Source organism: Ambystoma mexicanum, chromosome 12 (assembly GCF_040938575.1).
Source record: "Ambystoma mexicanum isolate Mex_15411 chromosome 12, UKY_AmexF1_1, whole genome shotgun sequence".
Classification (NCBI taxonomy): Eukaryota; Metazoa; Chordata; class Amphibia; order Caudata; family Ambystomatidae; genus Ambystoma; species Ambystoma mexicanum.
In genome coordinates, this window is record NC_090936.1 from 1,098,313,151 (window position 1) to 1,098,330,757 (window position 17,607).

The 17,607-nt window shown below is 51.5% G+C and overlaps 1 protein-coding gene across 1 annotated transcript in view; it reads left to right on the forward strand.

Moving 5' to 3' along the window:
* FBH1 (F-box DNA helicase 1) overlaps positions 1-17,607 on the forward strand; it is a 1,469,681-nt gene that overhangs the window by 585,997 nt on the left and 866,077 nt on the right. Inside the window, exon 9 of the mRNA XM_069629653.1 lies at positions 2,758-2,926. Within this exon, the coding sequence (XP_069485754.1) occupies positions 2,758-2,926 (169 nt within the window). The remainder of the gene's footprint in view (positions 1-2,757; positions 2,927-17,607) is intronic.

Here is a 17,607-nt window from a genome sequence, read left to right on the forward strand (position 1 = left end):
ACTTCAGTCTTCTTCTCCTGGCGCATAGGCAGCCCAAACGCCTCCCTTCCCGTTAGGTCTTGGGGCCTGGAGATTACACCATTGCAGGCTTCCGCGACCCTTCGGGGAAAGAGGGTTAGGGTCCGTGGAGTGGATAGGTAGAGGGTTGTAGGATCACCGGCTAGAGGAGTAGGAAGGAGTTGTGGATAGGAATGGGGAAATTGCTCCTTTCCTATCCACAACTCCTTGGCTCCTGCTTCCTTTTTGTGGAGTTTCAACCTGTCACTCCTATACAATTCACAACATTTAGTATGCACTAATACGGGAGCCTTTGTGCTGGAGCTCCAACCAGTTGGCCAAATGCCTCTCCAGTGCCAGTGAGTATGCCACTATTGTTCACAAACCCTTGTAAGACGTTTCTCACATTACTGCATGTAAGATTCCCACATTACTGCATGTAGGATAAAGCTCCCCCCACATTGCTTCATGCAAGGTACAGTACACCTAGACTTTGCCCACTAGGTTCACTCTGTCATCAATGGCAACAAGAAACATAAACATGAATTTAGCTTCGTTCTCAGGTGATTCCGCGGCGACAGTGTCCACGCACTGTTCTGCAGAGTCGTCTTCCACTAGAAACAAATAAGGAATGTCAGAACGGGTGCGTGCGCTAGTTCTACCCTTAAAGGGTTGATCGTTCACGGGCGGCCCGTGTCTAGCGTCCCTTGCACAGTGGCCCAAGGAGTCTGGACAATACAATGCCCCCCAAGATGCACGCGGTAGTTGTGCAAGCACTACCCATGCAGGATTAGTAGTTTGTGCCCCAAGAGTTAGTTTCGTTTTGCACGCGACTTGGTTTTCATGCCGTTCGTATTAGTTTAGGGAAATCCCTTCCATGCAATTAGCCGCTGCACGTGGGAAACATGATGCTCTACTTATCTCGAATGTGACGCGGGGCCTGGGGTATGCTTTCAGACGGGCTGGTGCCCCGCTGATGCTTGCCGACCGGAGCATTGTAGATACACGTCAGCTCAGGTTGCCGGTCAGGATTGCGAGCGGCGCTCGTGGGGATCGGCATGCGCATGCACGTTCGTGCGGGCGTGGTCCCCATTCCAACCTCCATGTGTCTTGCCGCCAGGATTGCTGGGAAACATAGTTTCTTGGCTGTTCTCCACCCCTGGTCTCGCAACCTGCTAAAGGGGTGGAGAACACGTCTTGAGAAGCCTGTCGGATGCCGAAGAGGCCCCCACCTCCCTCCAAAACCTAACATAGGGGCCCTTTTCCCAGCCACCACCCCAACACTTGCCAGGGTCCTGACAAGCAGCTTGTATGCTGGAGCTGAATGATTTCGTCAGTGCAGGTCGGTGGTACTGTTAATTCTTTAAAGATGGTAAATAGCTCTTTAGCTTGTGAGTTGGCCGAGGAGATTCTATTATTGTAGGATTCTGATTTGGCTTTGAATATAGATTCTTTGTATTTTTTTGCGATGGTTCGGAAGATATCTTTAGTGGTGTCACAGGGGTTAGCCTGCCAAGTTTTTAGCGCCTGCCGTTTGGAGTTGCACAGGTTAAGGAGCTCTTCTGTGAACCATGAGTTAGAGTGGAAGGATTTCTTTTCTTTTTTGTTTTCTAGCGGGGCGACTGTTTTGATGGCGTTGGTCAATGTGTCTCTGAATAATTCCGCTAGTATGACAGGGTCAGGAGAGAATGGTGGTGCTAGGCAGGGGAGGTTGAGATAGGCACTGATGTTCTCTGCAGTGAGTTTTTTGCGCTTTTGGCTACTGTGGCCGGTGCTGTAGTGGTGGGCTTGGCGCATGGCGTTATGGGGATGGTGAATAGCAGGCAGTTATGGTCTGTCCATGCCCTATCGTTTGTAGACAATCGTATTCCAATTCCCTTATTTGCCAACGATGCGGTTCTCCTTTCACTAAACCCGTAGGGCTTATGGAGGCAATTGGTAATCTTCAAGAGTTTCTGTGAGAAACGTGGACTCGCCATAAACATCTAAATAACACAGTCGATGGCGTTCAGTAGAAATCGGATTGGAGAGTGCCACGGCTTACAATTAGCCTAAGAGGTGGGCCCATTGAGCATGTATTGAGATATGATTACCTGGGAGTCAGGCTGACGTCCAACTGTGCGTGGAAAGATCAGGTGACTCCGGCAGGCATCGCTCTCTATGGAGCAGAGCCGTGAGGCATCTGTAACTCTAGTATTCTCCAGACTGTGGAGCGAATTTCTTTTAAACGCCCTTAGGCGTGCCGTTTAATGCACCTAACATACCGATCCTCTGGGAGTTGGGCCTGCAGAACATTGGCTTCATATGTCAAATGAGGCCAGTGTTCTTTTGGGATAGACTCTGGTCAAGTAGTAATTTGAGCCCTTACAGAAGAGCAGTCAGTGACGTTTTAACTCAGCCGGGTGATTCGAATTTGCCATGGTTATCAGTAGTCAGAAATGAGCCATGTGTTGCCATGCCTCCCAGCTTCCAGAGCCCGTGTAGGGGGGACATTCTGAATATGAAACTATCATGGGTGCACCCCGAATAGTTGGCATGTGCAGTAGTAATGATACCCTTGGCATCACAACCCGTGTTAATCCCAGGAAATTTTAAAATGCATTTAATATCATAAACGTTTAACGGCAGTATCAATTTGTTCCCATGCTGCGAACCACAAATGGAATGTTGATTGCATGCCCACTTTCGAGTAGCTCTCAGGAAAGTCGAGTTATTTGTTTAGAGGCAGTGAAGATTAATATGCGGTTATTTCGTCCTTAGGCACTGGCAAAACATCGACATTGGTGAAATATGCAGAGCGGAGACCACATATGAAGTTTCTTTATGCAACGTTCAATAAGTCCATTTCGGGGCAAGCTTCTCGGTTGTTCCCTAGCAACGTGGAATGCAGAACATTCCATTCCATAGCCTACAGACATGTTGGGCAACTGTAAGTGGCAGTCTCATTGGTGTTTTTAAATGTATGCATGTGTAACTTTCTCCCTCGCTTGTAGAACCCCATTGTATGCAATAATATTACCTTGCCGCTTAGGGATTCGTTATTTAAAACCCCACATTTATTAGCGGACGTGCTATGTTCTCCAGCATGGGGTCTGGCATGGATTCACATGCTCATGAATATTCCCCGTCGTCAGGCTGGGAATCCTCGGTAAAGAAAAAACCAGTATCAGTTTCGTTTCTGATCTGTCTTTCGTAGTAATAACCAATCACTGGTCTCTGCGTCATACTGACCACAGCCAATGACTGCCCTCTACCTAAGCACCGCCTCTGGCAGCCATCTTCAGATTTTTACCGCACGTTCATGTGTTGGGATCCTCGTGCTATTGCTCTCGAGCGTTAGTGCTATTTTTTCGCGCTTTTTCACAAAAACTTCGATTCTTTCGGTCAAAAGAGCCTCAAGCTCCACCGATCCTACATCCGATCAACGGGGACCCGTGTCGGATTCATCTGTGCCCCTCAAGGGTGAAGATTTCGTCGAGCTACACTTCGGAGGACTCCAGAAGCTTCTCAGGCCCGGTCTCGGAGATGGCCCAGGAGAAGGGAAGCTCGACGCCCGGAAAGCTGTTCAGGGCCTGCCCTGGATGCCAGCTGCAGAACGTCTTCAAGGAGGACGAACACTCTTTCTGCCTTTACTGCCTTCATGGGGACAAGACGCACGTGGAGAAGGACTGTGCGTTTTGCGGCAACATGTCGGAACGGACCATGAAGGACCGCCATCAACGTCTCGCCAGCTGGCTGGAGGGTAAGAGCCCCTCTGGCGAGAAGAAGAAGAAATCTGAGCGGTCTTCTAAGACCTTTGAGGGCGCCCCGGCGACGGGGGCCCAACATAAGGCCAAGCACCGCGAGTCCGCTGGCACCGGGAGCGCCGAACGGTCGGGCTCTACGGGCGCCAGGCAGGGCGCACCCTCCCCGGCACCATCAACCACGAGCCAACGCTCTGGGTCGGGTAAGAGGAAGGCCGAGCACCCGGCGAAGCTCCTGGAGAGACCCCGGTCGAGCTCTAAGGCAGAGGAGGAGCGTGGCAGTGCCCCCTCCCTCAAGGATAAGGCGGTGAGCGCACCTAAGGTGGTGAAGGCCTTGATCCATTCGACCAAGCCCTCTATCGAAACGGTCGCGGCGGCCCTGGCCCAGCCTGTGGAGGCTGCACCAGTGGTGGCGGCCTCGGGGCCCAGAATCTCCCTGCCTCCTCGGAGGGAGTCTTCTTTCGTGCCCATCGATAGGACCCCCGTGAAACCCTCCGTGGGGAAGAAGGGGGGGCAGGGCGTCGTCGTCGATTCGGCCTCAACCTCAGAAGAGGAACTGATCGAGGTCTTAAGCCACGGCCTAGGCGTGGAACAAGACCAGCCCGTCGGAATGGGCCCCGACGCAGGTGACGACGACGACATCGTCGAGGATACCGACGGGGCCCCTGCTCGCCCGTCGGATTCCCCTCTGCCAGCGCCGCAAGACAACTCAGCGGCCATTTTGTTGGCTATACAGTCCTTATGCTCCGAGATAAGGACGAGACTGCCGTTACCGACGGAGGAACCTCTCCCGTCGGGGGATCCAGAACCGGGACCTTCTGGTGTTCCCCCTACCAAGAAAAGAAGGATCCATCCACCGCCTCCTTTTCAACCGTCGCGCCCCGTCCAGCCCTCCTCCCCGTCCACCCGAGGGGATGATACGGGGACTGACACGGCAGCGACGGGTACGGACGACGAGGCATACGACGAGGATTTTCCGTCGTCGCCTCCCACCAGGGCTTCTCCGCCCGACGAGATTGGATCGTTCCACTCAATGATCGCCAGGGCATCCGAGCTTTTCCAACTCTGCCCTGAGGAGAAGAAAAAGGAAGGCTTCCTTTACCAACGGCGCGAGGCCAAGAGGAAGACGGTCCTCGCAGTGCCTCTGTTAGACGACATTTGGGATGAGGGCCTTTCCCTCCTCAAGAACCCTTCCACGACGCCAGCGAAAAGAGACCGGTACGAGAAAAAGTACCGGGTCCCGGACTCGGCCCCCCTATGCCTCCGGGCCCAGCCTACCCCGGACTCCGTCGTCTCTGCGGCAGCCAGGAAGAAAGCGGGGGGGGGTGCGGCCTCCACGTCGACTTCCCCGCCGGACGGCGAGGGAAAGAAATTGGATGCCATGGGACGCAGAGTCATCTCGTCGGCGGCGACGACGATTAAAGCGGCCAACGCCTTGGCTATCGTGGCCCGCTACGACAGGGAACTCTGGTACAAGATAGCTCCCCTGCTGGATTTTCTGCCGGACGACAAGAGGGCGGAGGCCCTTGAGATCCTGCAGGAAGGTGAGGTGGCCTCGGACCACGCCATCACCGTGGCGACGGACATCGCCGACACTGGGTTCCGCCAGATGGGCAACGGCGTTTGCCTTCGACGTCGCGGATGGCTCAAGGCGACGGACTTTCGGCAGGACGTCCAGACCAGGGTCCTGGACATGCCCTTCGACGGGAACAACCTGTTTGGGAAGACAGTGGACGATTCCCTTCAGGCCATCAAGGCGGATACTGAGACGGCCCGGGCCCTTGGAGTACTGCAGCAACGGCGGACGCCCTTTCGGAGCGGCGGAGGCAAGGGCGCCTCCAAAGGTTCCGGCGGCGGTTTCGCTTCCTACCGTCAAGCGGCCCGCTCGTCGTCGCAAGAGGCCTACAGAGGACGAGGCAAGTCTGGCGGACCCCGCCGTCGTCGCCAAGGAGGCCAAGGCGGCAAGGCCGCGTCCAAGCAGGATTGAACCGGCCGTGGGGTCGGGCCCCCACCGAAGCACCCCGGTGGGAGGCCGGCTGGCGGGCTTCGTCAGCGTGTGGGAGTCCATCTCCACCGACCGTTGGGTGCTGGACGCCCTGGCCCGGGGCCACGCGCTCGAGTTTCAAAGAAGGTGCCCGCGCGTCCCCCCCGTGGCCAGGAAAGAACTTCACGTCCCTCAACTTCTCCTGGAGGTAAAGGCGATGCTCAGAAAGGGCGCCATCGAACTCGTCCCAAAGAGGCTTCGGGGCTCCGGAGTCTACTCGCGTTACTTCCTCGTGAAGAAGAAGACGGGAGGATGGCGCCCCATCCTGGACCTGCGACGCCTGAACAAGTTCATCAAGGCGCAGAAGTTCCGGATGGTCACCCTCCAGCACGTCCTGGGTCAGCTGGAGGAAGGAGACTTCCTATCGTCGTTGGATTTGGAGGATGCCTACTTCCACATTCCCATCCTGAAGGGGCACCGAAAATTCCTCAGATTCGTGGTCCAAGGGCGTCATTACCAGTTCAAAGCCCTTCCCTTCGGACTACGGTCGGCACCCAGGGTTTTCACCAAGTGCCTCGCACCGGTGGCGGCGCAGCTGCGCCGCGAGGGGATTCACGTCTACCCCTACCTGGACGACTGGCTCATCCGCGCCAAGACGAGGGAGCTCGCCGTGGTCCACACGGCAAGGACCGTCCAACTCCTCACGGACCTGGGATTCTCCGTGAACTACGCCAAATCCCACCTGGTGCCCGCGCAAGTCGCACTGTTTCTGGGAGCGAGGCTCGACACAGTGTCCCTTCTGGCCTCCCCGTCGGAGGAGAGGACCAGGACCATCTTGGGCAAGGTGCAACGGATGTTGGTGGCCGACGCGGCCAAGGTGAGGTCCATCAAGTCCCTCCTCGGGATGATGTCTTCCTGCATCTACCTCATTCCCATGTGCAGGCTCCGGATGCGCCCGTTGCAAGAGTTCCTGGATGCGCGCTGGATCCAGACGACGGGCAGCTTCGAGGAAAGGATCAAGCTCGACGAGAGTTTCCGACGAGCGATACGGTGGTGGGGCACCCGCGCGCATCTGACGGCGGGCATGGACTTCCAGACCCCAGCCCACCAGGTGACTGTGACCACGGATGCCTCCCTAGAAGGGTGGGGAGCGCACACCGAAAATCTGCACGCAAGGGGACTCTGGCTCCCGACGGAGAAGTCCCTGCATATCAACGTCCTGGAGCTCCGTGCAGTGTTTTGGGCCCTCAGGTCCTTCCTTCCGTCCCTCAAGGGCAAGGTGGTGAGGATCTTCACCGACAACACCACCACCATGTTTTACATCAGGAAACAGGGCGGAACCAGGTCCCCAGCGCTGTCCAAGGAGGCGCAGGACCTGTGGCATTGGGCCGTCGCCCAAGGGATTCTTCTGGTGCCGTTTCATCTGGCAGGGATAAAAAACACCATTGCCGACTCACTCAGCAGGGAGCTGCGCTCGTGCCACGAGTGGGAACTACGGCAGGATCTGGTGGATCGCCTCTTCCGACGGTGGGGCACACCCCAGATCGACCTGTTCGCGACGGCGACGAACACCAAGTGCCGGAGGTTCGCCAGCAGGTTTCCCCAGACGAGGAGCATGGGCGATGCTTTCTCGTTCCCCTGGGAGGGCCTGTTCCTCTACGCGTTCCCTCCCTTGCCTCTGCTGATCCGGCTCGTCAACCAGCTCAAGAGGTCACGGTGCAGGATGATCCTCGTCGCACCTGCGTGGCCGAGGCAGATATGGTTCCCGGACCTTCTGGACTTGTCGGCGTCCCCGCCAATCAAGCTGCCGGCGGACGCGGATCTACTCTCCAGGGAAGGAGGCGCCATCCTCCACCACGACCCGAAGTCGCTGAACTTGCAGGCCTGGCTCCTGCAGCGCTAGAGTTTGGAGGATACGACATACCGGCCGATTGCAGAGAGGTTCTTGCAAAGGCCAGGGCGTCCTCGACTCTTAAATGCTACGGACACAAATGGAAGAGGTTCTCTGTCTGGTGCCACGCACAGAAGATTAACCCTCTACGGATTACGGCTCCCCAAGTGCTGCCGTACCTGCTGACGCTGGCCAAAGCTGGTCTGGCACACGCGTCCATCAAGATTCATCTTGCTGCGATCTCCCGATACACCAGAACCACGGGCCGGACGTCCTTGTGGTCTCATCGTCTGGTGAAAGAGTTCATGAAGGGACTGTTCAGATCGTTCCCGCCGGTGAAGGCTCCGGCCCCGGCGTGGGAGCTCAACGTGGTGCTGACCAAACTCATGGGACCTCCGTTCGAGCCTCTGCACTCGGCCCCGTTGAAGTTTCTATCGTGGAAAACAGCTTTTCTCGTGGCCATCACCTCCGCACGACGAGTGGGAGAGATCCAGGCCCTTTCCTGCAAGGCCCCGTACTTGACTTTCCACGACACGAGGGTAGTGCTCAGGACGCACCCATCCTTCATGCCCAAGGTACCGTCGGACTTTCATCTCAACGAACCCTTGGTGTTACCTGTGTTCTTCCCGTCGCCTTCGTCGCCGGCTGAGAGGACTTTGCACTCGCTGGATGTAGCTAGAGCGCTGAAGTTCTACGTGGACCGCACGAAAGGTTTTCGGAAGACGTCACAACTCTTTGTGAACTTTGGACCTGTCAATCAGGGGAAGGCTCTCTCGAAGGCTTCCATCTCCAGATGGCTCTCCGGCTGTATCATGTACTGTCACCGGTTGGCAAACCGACCGCTGCCTGGCCGTCCGAGAGCCCATTCCACCAGAGCGATCGCAGCTACCACGGCGTTCCTATCTGGTGTGCCCCTGCTGGACATATGCAGGGCTGCTACGTGGAGGTCGACGCACACCTTCACGAAATTCTACTGCGTCGACCGGGATTCCAGGGAGGAGTCCAGGGTCGGCCAAGCAGTGCTGCACAACCTGTTCGCCTGAGGTGAGCCTGGTGAGGAGGTAAGATGCTTAATGTTGAGTTGATGTGATGCTTAATGTTGAGCCTTTGCCACCTCCCGTGGTTGTGCATGTGTGTACTGCTATGTATTCTTTATTCATGAGCATGTGAATCCATGCCAGACCCCATGCTGGAGAAGGAACAAGTTACTTACCTGTAACTGTTGTTCTCCAGCATGGGTCTGGCATGGATTCACATGCGAACCCTCCCGCCTACCCCTCTGCGGCTCTTCACTTGGTCATACTGCCACTTCACGTGCTTCCAAATCTGAAGATGGCTGCCAGAGGCGGTGCTTAGGTAGAGGGCAGTCATTGGCTGTGGTCAGTATGACGCAGAGACCAGTGATTGGTTATTACTACGAAAGACAGATCAGAAACGAAACTGATACTGGTTTTTTCTTTACCGAGGATTCCCAGCCTGACGACGGGGAATATTCATGAGCATGTGAATCCATGCCAGACCCATGCTGGAGAACAACAGTTACAGGTAAGTAACTTGTTCCTTTTTCCTCCTTTACCTTCCCTTCTTATGACACATCTGTAACGCAACATACATTTTGGGATCACTGAAGGCCTTTCAGTGAAAAAAATGTAAGGTCCAGCACTATGTTACCTGTTGACGAAAAACAACCCCTTCAATGAATAAACTTGCTTTATTGAATCTAGGGAATGGAAATGTATATATACTGATGTAATCCATGTACACTGTGTATGTAAATTGATTGTTTTACATGTTGTAAGTTGTAATAACATAATTCCTGTAGAAAAACACATTGGTCAGCATTTTAGAAAAGTACCAGTTTCCTGTTTGGCTATTTGGTAGCACATGGCTGCCCTGGGTGTGTCCCAGGAAGGGGGCACTGGGCCTAGCACGAGGAGATATGGAACAGGTCCTATGGCCTCTCTGGGGACAGTGGATACTGGCCTAGCCCCGCTGGCTGCCTTGAGCCAAAGTCTGGATAGAGCCGAGGTAAATGACTAAGGAAGCAACGCTGTCCCCAGTGTCCATTCAACTTGGTCTAAGGCCGCTCTGGCCTGTTTTGTTTCACCATGTATAATGCCCCTTTCTCCGAGGGAGGTGGGCTCCTCCAGCGCTCAGTTGTTAACTAAAGTGCGATCATGGGGGCACTTATGTCACAGGCCACCCGGTCTGATGAGGGCCTTGGTGAAGAAAAGCGACGGTGAAGGGCAATTCCTATGCCCCGTGTGAGCTATTACATTTTTTAAAAAAGAGAAAACCCGTGTTTCTGCTCCAGTAGCAAGAGTGCCCCCTGGTACCTGCGGCACTGAAGGTGGCAAGAACTCATTGCTGCAAGCTTAGAAGTGGCAGGCCGCGTGAGCTTCATTTGCAGGTCGGCTGGAGGAATAGAGTCTCTGTCATGTGCTTCTACTCGGCCCTTTAAGTGTCACCATCTCACCGCTGCAATTACCCGACCATCCACGCAGCCCATGCAGCATGCTTGCAGCTGCTGCCTCGGCATTCTGTGCTCCTGCGCCCTTTTTGGAAAAAGCCGAGCTCCACAGACCCCGGCGGCTATCCCACTAAGGCCATGACGAGGAGAAAGAAATGTCCCTGTCAGACAAGGACACGTACCTTTATCAAGGCACGGATTTCCCTACTGAGCCCCTGGTCCAGGGCAGTTTTTAGCTACAAATGTGCCCAGGGCGAAACACTGGAAGGCGACCCCCCCATCGCAAATATGCATGCCAACATGACCCTTTCCATTCAATGTAAGTTTGCCCAGGCCTGGTTTATTTTTTATTTTTTTGCCATCCTTGGCTGATAGTCGTGGATTCCTGGATTTATAGTGTCGAAATCACAAGTCTCAAAATGCAAAGTAAATACAGGATGGAACTCGATTACCATCTCCTAAATGGAATGGGGTTTATTTGCAAGTATGTACAAATCCTGCACGCAACCCCCCAATTCCATGGAATTCGTGTGCTTTAAATAATATTGTTTACTTGTACTTGAAAGGAGTAAGTAGAAAACATATACCACAATGTTACAACCAGCATGTTTATGTAATGTTCTAAATGAAGGGTACGATTGTGATTTTGCAGTCACAGAAGCTGCCGTGCAATCTATTTTTCCAACCACTAGAAACAGTAATTGGAATGTAATCAATCTGGGAAAAACATCTTTCAAGAAAGTATGTGATGTTACACTACCGCTTTACTGATTCGTGGAACGTTTTCCTATGGGATTGCCCAACACTTCCATGAATCAGGCCCACAGTGTTTAACATGTTGCTCAGATGCTGTTCCAAATGCTCCAGTAGAATGCAAGGGAGAGGGGCGGTGGGGTAGAAAGGGAAGGTGAGGAAATGGGTGCAGTTGCAAGCTGTACGGTTAGGTTGCATGGCTGGTGCATACGAGCACCTTGAAGCAAGCTTCTTGATAGCATTAATAGAAGAAGCAATAAGAAAAGTACACAGGTTATGGAGGGACCCGGTCATGTTGTGCTATGATGTGAGTACTTGGACAAATTATAACAATGCATGTCAAAGGGTGCGAGTGCATCGTTTTATAAGGGTATACTTGGCATATGTTGGGAGTACCGGAGTAGAAGATGCCTATATTTGGAAAATGGCAAGAGGACTTGGCATGTGTTGGCAATAACTGTTTAAGGAAGTACTTACATGGGCATGTACTTCCATCATCTGGCGAATAGTGGTAATCACTGGCCTAAAATGCAAAATACCTAGGAAACTGGCCAGTTGCATGAGTTGCTGCTGTCTCTTGGCACACGCTGGCAGGTTGTACGAGTACCAGCTGACAAAAGCCGGCAATCTAAGGTAGCATAGGCATGTATTCGTGACATCAGGCACATCGTGTGGTACCTGTGGATGTGTTGCCAATGCATGGCATCACATCCCCAGGCAAAACCTGTTAATGCTCGTTTTGCTAACCCAGGAGATTGGATCCAGGAAGCTATTCTCTTGAATGTAACCAGTGCAGTCTTCTAACCTTAATTTGCTCTAACCCATTACTCTCTATTTTTTCATCTTAAGGGCCTTTTGCCTAAACCTTTAAGAGCATCAAGTCCATTATGTAACATGTTTTTCCCTTTTTGCGCAATTGTTTTGTTTCCTGTGTCTCAGTAAACAGCATAAGATGACCAGATGCAATGCACTTTGAATTAAAGTACCAGACTCTTTTTATTTTAAAAGAAACTCCTGGTTTGGAGAAGTGGTGTCCAGATGCTAAAGACTCACTCATTTGACCTCTGTAAAAGAGCAAACTCAAGAAAATTAGCTTGATCACCTGCTATAAGACCATACATTAATTGAAATCCATTGTGCATTAGACTGCCCCCTCTTCCACCCCTAAGCACCCTTCTCCATGCAGCCTCTGGCCCTTTTCCAGCACTAAAATCAAAATGTCTTTTTGCCTCTCTCTCAGACGCAACCCTCAGTTCTGGCAGACCAGTGTCTCTGCAGTGATTATCACTTTTTGTATCAAAGACATGGGAGGTGTCAGCCATCCAAAAACATTCAGCAGGCAGGTGTCCTGTTTCTGCTGCTGCCTGTTATTGAATAACAAAATAGAAAACACTGCCTCACGTATCCCTAGGGAGAGATTCAACAGGTGTCCTGCAGTGTTCCCCTCCTAAGTGCGCACCCATGTTTTTGCCCGGTTGGCCTGTCCCTAGAAATGACACCCCCCGCCCTCCTCCTCCTGCGTGCCCGTGCGCCTTATAGTGAATAATAGAGCGAGAGCTGGAGTCTGGCAGCGCTCCCGAAGGAAGTGTGGGATTACCACAGTTGTAGGGGCACTGCAACCAGTGTCCCAAGCTATAACCAGTGTTCTGTACTTTTCTAATAAAAGAAGACAAGTAAAAACAGAAACCCACAACCTCAGTGTTCTGTGGCAGTCAAGTGTGTTTAGGGAGCAAAGGGGCCGCCCTCAGCCACCACTCACCACGGAGCCAAAAAGTACTTAAAGGTGTCTAGTGCCTCCTATGCTAGTCATCTGATGATATAACTATACGACTGGTCCTCATCAATCCTACGCTCAAGAGAAGGCGGCGGCCTTCCTATTCAGTTAGGAGCTGCGTCTCCCATAGAAGCCTCGCTCGTATTCGTGGATATATTAAGAAAAACAAAAACACGTTGCAAATTCTGCCTCAGGACTATTCTGCCTTTGAGCCCTTCTGTGCCCAGGTGTTAGTGTTGTAAAATGTAATACAAGGACTGTTGTCTGGCCTGCCTGTAATGCTCTGGCAGGGGGTGTGAATTAGCCCTCGCTCCTGTGACTTTGCCTGGTGGAGGTGTGAATACACCTTCATGTGGTCCCTCAAAGAGCACCAGGGAGGTTACCCCCAGCCCATCGTGCACGTGCAACTGTACAGCTACAGCTGTAATCCAGCTGCAAAGCAAGAAATGGCAATTGGCCAGGAAGCTGCCCAAGCTCCAGAGGCTTCTTAGCGCTCCAGCAACAACCAGAGTACAGGACGCCCAGAAAATGTGATCCTGGACCCACCAGTCTTCGCCACAGCTCTCAGCCTGAAGAAGCATCCATCAGCCTTTCTGCAGACCAGAATCCAATGGCAGGTATATCTTTATATTTTTCTTCTTTTCATTTTTATATGGTTATACATAACCTTTAACAAATACAATTAATTTAATAAAATCACATACATATTAACATCGTAACATACTACATCACCAAAATGAATCTTTAAAAGACAAAGATAACATTTCTTTTAAAAAGTGCATAGCATCAGCAGTAGGAGAACATAATGGACTGCCATCTCACCACCACAGATAAGAATTCATACTGCTGCAACAACTGACCAAAATAGAAACATCTTTGATCATTCTAAGTTTGACAGTGTGTGTTAAGCAGAAACCTGTGCAGTTCTCTCTGGGACCACTGCAAAAGATTTAAGATTACAGGTGTTGGCAGTAAACCCACTTGGTAGCAGTCTACACCACACAGATTCACTGTGGTAGCTGTGGCTGAGCAGTCAGACTTCCCTCAAGAAGAGTTAGGCAGTATATAGAGGATACAGGATAGGTACAGAGTCACAGTAGTACAAACAAACACTGACCAGAGCTAGGTGTAAAAGTATATACTTATTTATTTTAAAGGCACACTCATAAAATTACACTAGCACAGAAAAAGGTAAGTAAGTCAAAACACAGTCACTATTACTTATATGTACATCCCTAGTCATTTGTTGGACAAGTCTAAGTTAACACCACTTATTTCCAAACAGAGGTGAGCGCTTAACGTCAGATGGCACTCCAACAAGTTATTAGAAAAGGGAGGGAAAAGCAGAAGAAATGAAAGCAGCCAGGTAAAACACTTTCCACATAAGGTTAGCAAAGGCAGTCAACTGTGGAACAAGGAGAATTGATTCGTTGCCCGCTTCAGAGAGAGCCAGGTAAAAATACGCCCAAGATCACACAATGTCACAAGTCTTTGCAGGTAAGTAGAAAAGGTTCTACTGAGTTTAGTTAGGGTGTCCCAGGCTTACCCAGGGTCGAGAGCCGAGGGCTAAATCTACCCCGTACAATCGGTGGCAAGGGAAGCCGGGCGGAACACAGTACCTTTAAAAGTGGAAAGGATCCTCCAGCGGTGGTAGTTGTTCCTGGTAGTGGGTGCAAGTTGCGGCGTCGTCCAGGGGAAGAGGTGAGCTTGACGTGGAGAAAAGCTGCAGGTCGTTGCACTACCAGGGATGAGACCAGTCGTGGAGTTTTCCGGTCACCAAGGAGTTTACCCCTCTTTCGCGGTTGAGGTAAAAAGTGGTATCCCGGTCGCCGGGGTGCTTGGCACAGGCAAGGCGGCCACGAGATGCTTCGGGACGGCGAAAAGAAGGCAGCAACTGGTTGTCCCCACCAGTTAAGGGAAGGAGACTCTCCGGCGGGAGATCTCCTCTGTCGTCGGAAAAAGTGGTGAGACGGTTCCGCAGGGCTTCACCGGTGGTGTCGTCTTGGCAGGTCGTCTCGGCTTCTCCCTCTTCGGCTTCTTAGGTCCTGTGGCGACTTCTGAAGAACCAGTCCCAAAAACCCTGCTTTTATGCAGCAAACCCCCATTCATACAGCCTAGCTGTCACTCAAACATGCTAAGTGGTGAGCGGGGTGGCTCACCACTTGGGCCAATCACACCAGAGTGCGACATGAGTTGGCAAGGCAACTCAGTCCAGGGTGCCTAAACCCCCTCCCACACCCCCTGTGGTACCCAAACAGAATGGCACCACTGTGGAGGGCTTCTGTGCAGAAGCCCGCCAAAAGTGGAACAAAGGCTCGACTCGGGTTCAGGGTTACTGAAGTGAACCTAGACGCCATTTTGGCAGCGAGTTCTGGCAAAAAATCCCAACCGGTGAATTTATATTAAATAAATAAACCGGCGGTATCTTTAACATTGCACCAAAAAGTGGTGCATTAAAATCAATGGGAAATCCCATTGGGAAATATTCCGGTGGAATATTTCCGTGGTATCCACTGCCACCAGCCAGAAACTCGGCGAGGGGGGACGGGACAGTACCCCCTCGACAACAGACCTAGGGGCAATCTAATTGCCCCTACCAGTACTTCCACAGTATGATGGTTTGTCCTGGTTAAGTTCCTAAGTTAAGACTAGTAAAGTCAATGGTGACTTTACAGACCCAGGGAGACAGTAGTCAGTCCCAGGGTGTGGAGTCTATGTTTGGGGGTCTCTATGACACCCCTGTGTTACTGCACTGAGGGTGCTGTGTAACACACATTTAAAAACCAAGGATAGCCTATGGGGAAAAAAATACCCCCTAGCCCATAAGCACATAGCAAGTCACAGTTACACTCTCAAATCATGTCCAAGAGTGAGGGTAAAAGAGTCTCACTCTTGGCAGGAGAAAAAAAAATAAACCCCAAAAATCCAGCAAAGCAGCTGGGGGACTCACTAGGTTAGGGAATTCAGCCTAAACAGAGAATTCTCCCTAACAGTGTAATATAACATGTGGCAGAGTTTCCACTTGGTCTGCAAGAAGACAGAGTCTACATATCCTTTGTTCACGGGATAACCTGTCTCTAGCACCCGTGAGTTCATGAGTTGCCAGCAGATTTAGTCTTAGTCCCATAATCTAAGATCACCATGTTATGGATGGAGATGTAATCAAGTAGGCTGGACAAACACCGACAGTTCATACATGAAGGAATACATCGCCATATAAATGATATGCCCTGACCTTCTCGATTGTATGAATCCAATCCATTTCTCTGAGCTTTTTCTTTGCTTTTAATGGTGTTTTAAAGATCAAGTCATTAGATAAACAATACTCACAACTTATTCTCTCACACACTTTTACCCATACAATTGATGTCAATGGAAGGAAATTTGGAAAAACAAAATATTTCCGAACTAGTGTTTTGGGCTATTTCCTGAAGGTGACCTGGATCTGTCATAGATCAGACACTGGGCCTCATTACGAGTCCGGCGGTAACCGAGCTGGAAAAACCGGCAGGTTACCGCCAGACCGTATTGCCATTCCACCTACGTGTTTCCCGGAATCACCGGGGCATTACGACCCCGGTGACCCGGGAATTCCGGAGGCGGAATTGTGTAAATCCCCATTCCCATGGAGCCCCATAGGACTCCATGGGGATGGGGACAATGGAAACACCGGTTCCATCTATGACAGGGCCGTGTTTCCATGTCTGCCTGCAGGCGGTTGGTGTTAAACCCGCCAGGTCAGACCTGGCGGGAGTGACTCCTCCCGCCTGCAGGACTCTTAATCAGCTGGTCTGGAAAGAACAGTGGCGGCTGTTTTACCACCAATGTTCTTTCCGGACCGGCAGGGTCGTAATGAGGCCCACTGTCCTCATTTAACCAAGATTCATTCAAGGCTCAGTGCAGTGGAGCATCAAAATAATAATTGGGATGCAACATGATTGCTTCTTAATCAGATCAGTCAAATCCCTAGTTTCCCGTCCTGGTTGACTGTTCCAGTCAGTGTCTCTTGCAGGTGGAAAAAAACAAAAGGCTCTAGTTTTGCCAACCCCCCGGTCATATTTCCTACTGGCTGCTTGACACAACAGAACAGTGACTCACAATCCTGGGGTTACAGTGTCTGCACACTTTTTTCTTGATCTTCCTGCTTTCTTGACTGCACCTCTTTGTGTTTTGTTTTGGACCTCTTCGTCCTTTGGTTAGATGTTGAGGCTATCCTCTTTGTCTCTGGTTCGAATCATCAACCTCAAAATGGGGTATGCTGCGTATTGGGTATGGCTCAGGTTCCCACACTCAACCACCCCACACAGCAAAGTTAGAGAAGAAAAAAGCTGCTGTCTAGTTGTGTTGTCTAAAAGAAATAGGTAATTGTGGCATCAGAAAAAGAAATGATCTGATTTTGATTATACATTTGTAGCGCACTTTAGACAGCGTGAACTACATCGAAGCGCAGATGTAATCGATTGAGACAAACGGCCTCATCACAAGTTGGGCTGTAGCCCTTACATGCAGTGGTAATGGCTTGCCGCTCTGTTTAGCCCTCTAGCTTCTTTTCCTTTGCAGATGGGGAGCAGGTGCAAGTGGATCTAGGTCACCTGGCCTAAACCCCGCCCACCTGGTGCCTTCCGCCTGCTGCTCTTTTTCACCGCTGAGCAAGCCCCGCCTGTTAGGGAGAATTCTCTGTTTAGGCTGAATTTCCTAACCTAGTGAGTCCCCCAGCAGCTTTGCTCGATTTCTGGAGTTTGTTTTTTTCTCCTGCCAAGAGTGAGACTCTTTTTCTCCCACTCTTGGACATGATTTGTGGTGTTCCTTTGAATGTTAATGTGTTTCATGGGCTATGGGGTCTTTTACTCCATAGGGTCTCATATGTTTTTTCTATGTGTGTTACACCGCACCCTCCGTGCAGTAACACCGGGGTGTCATAGTGACCCCCCAGCATAGACTCCATAGCCTGGGACTGACTACTGTCTCCCAGGGCATGTAAAGTCACCATTGGAT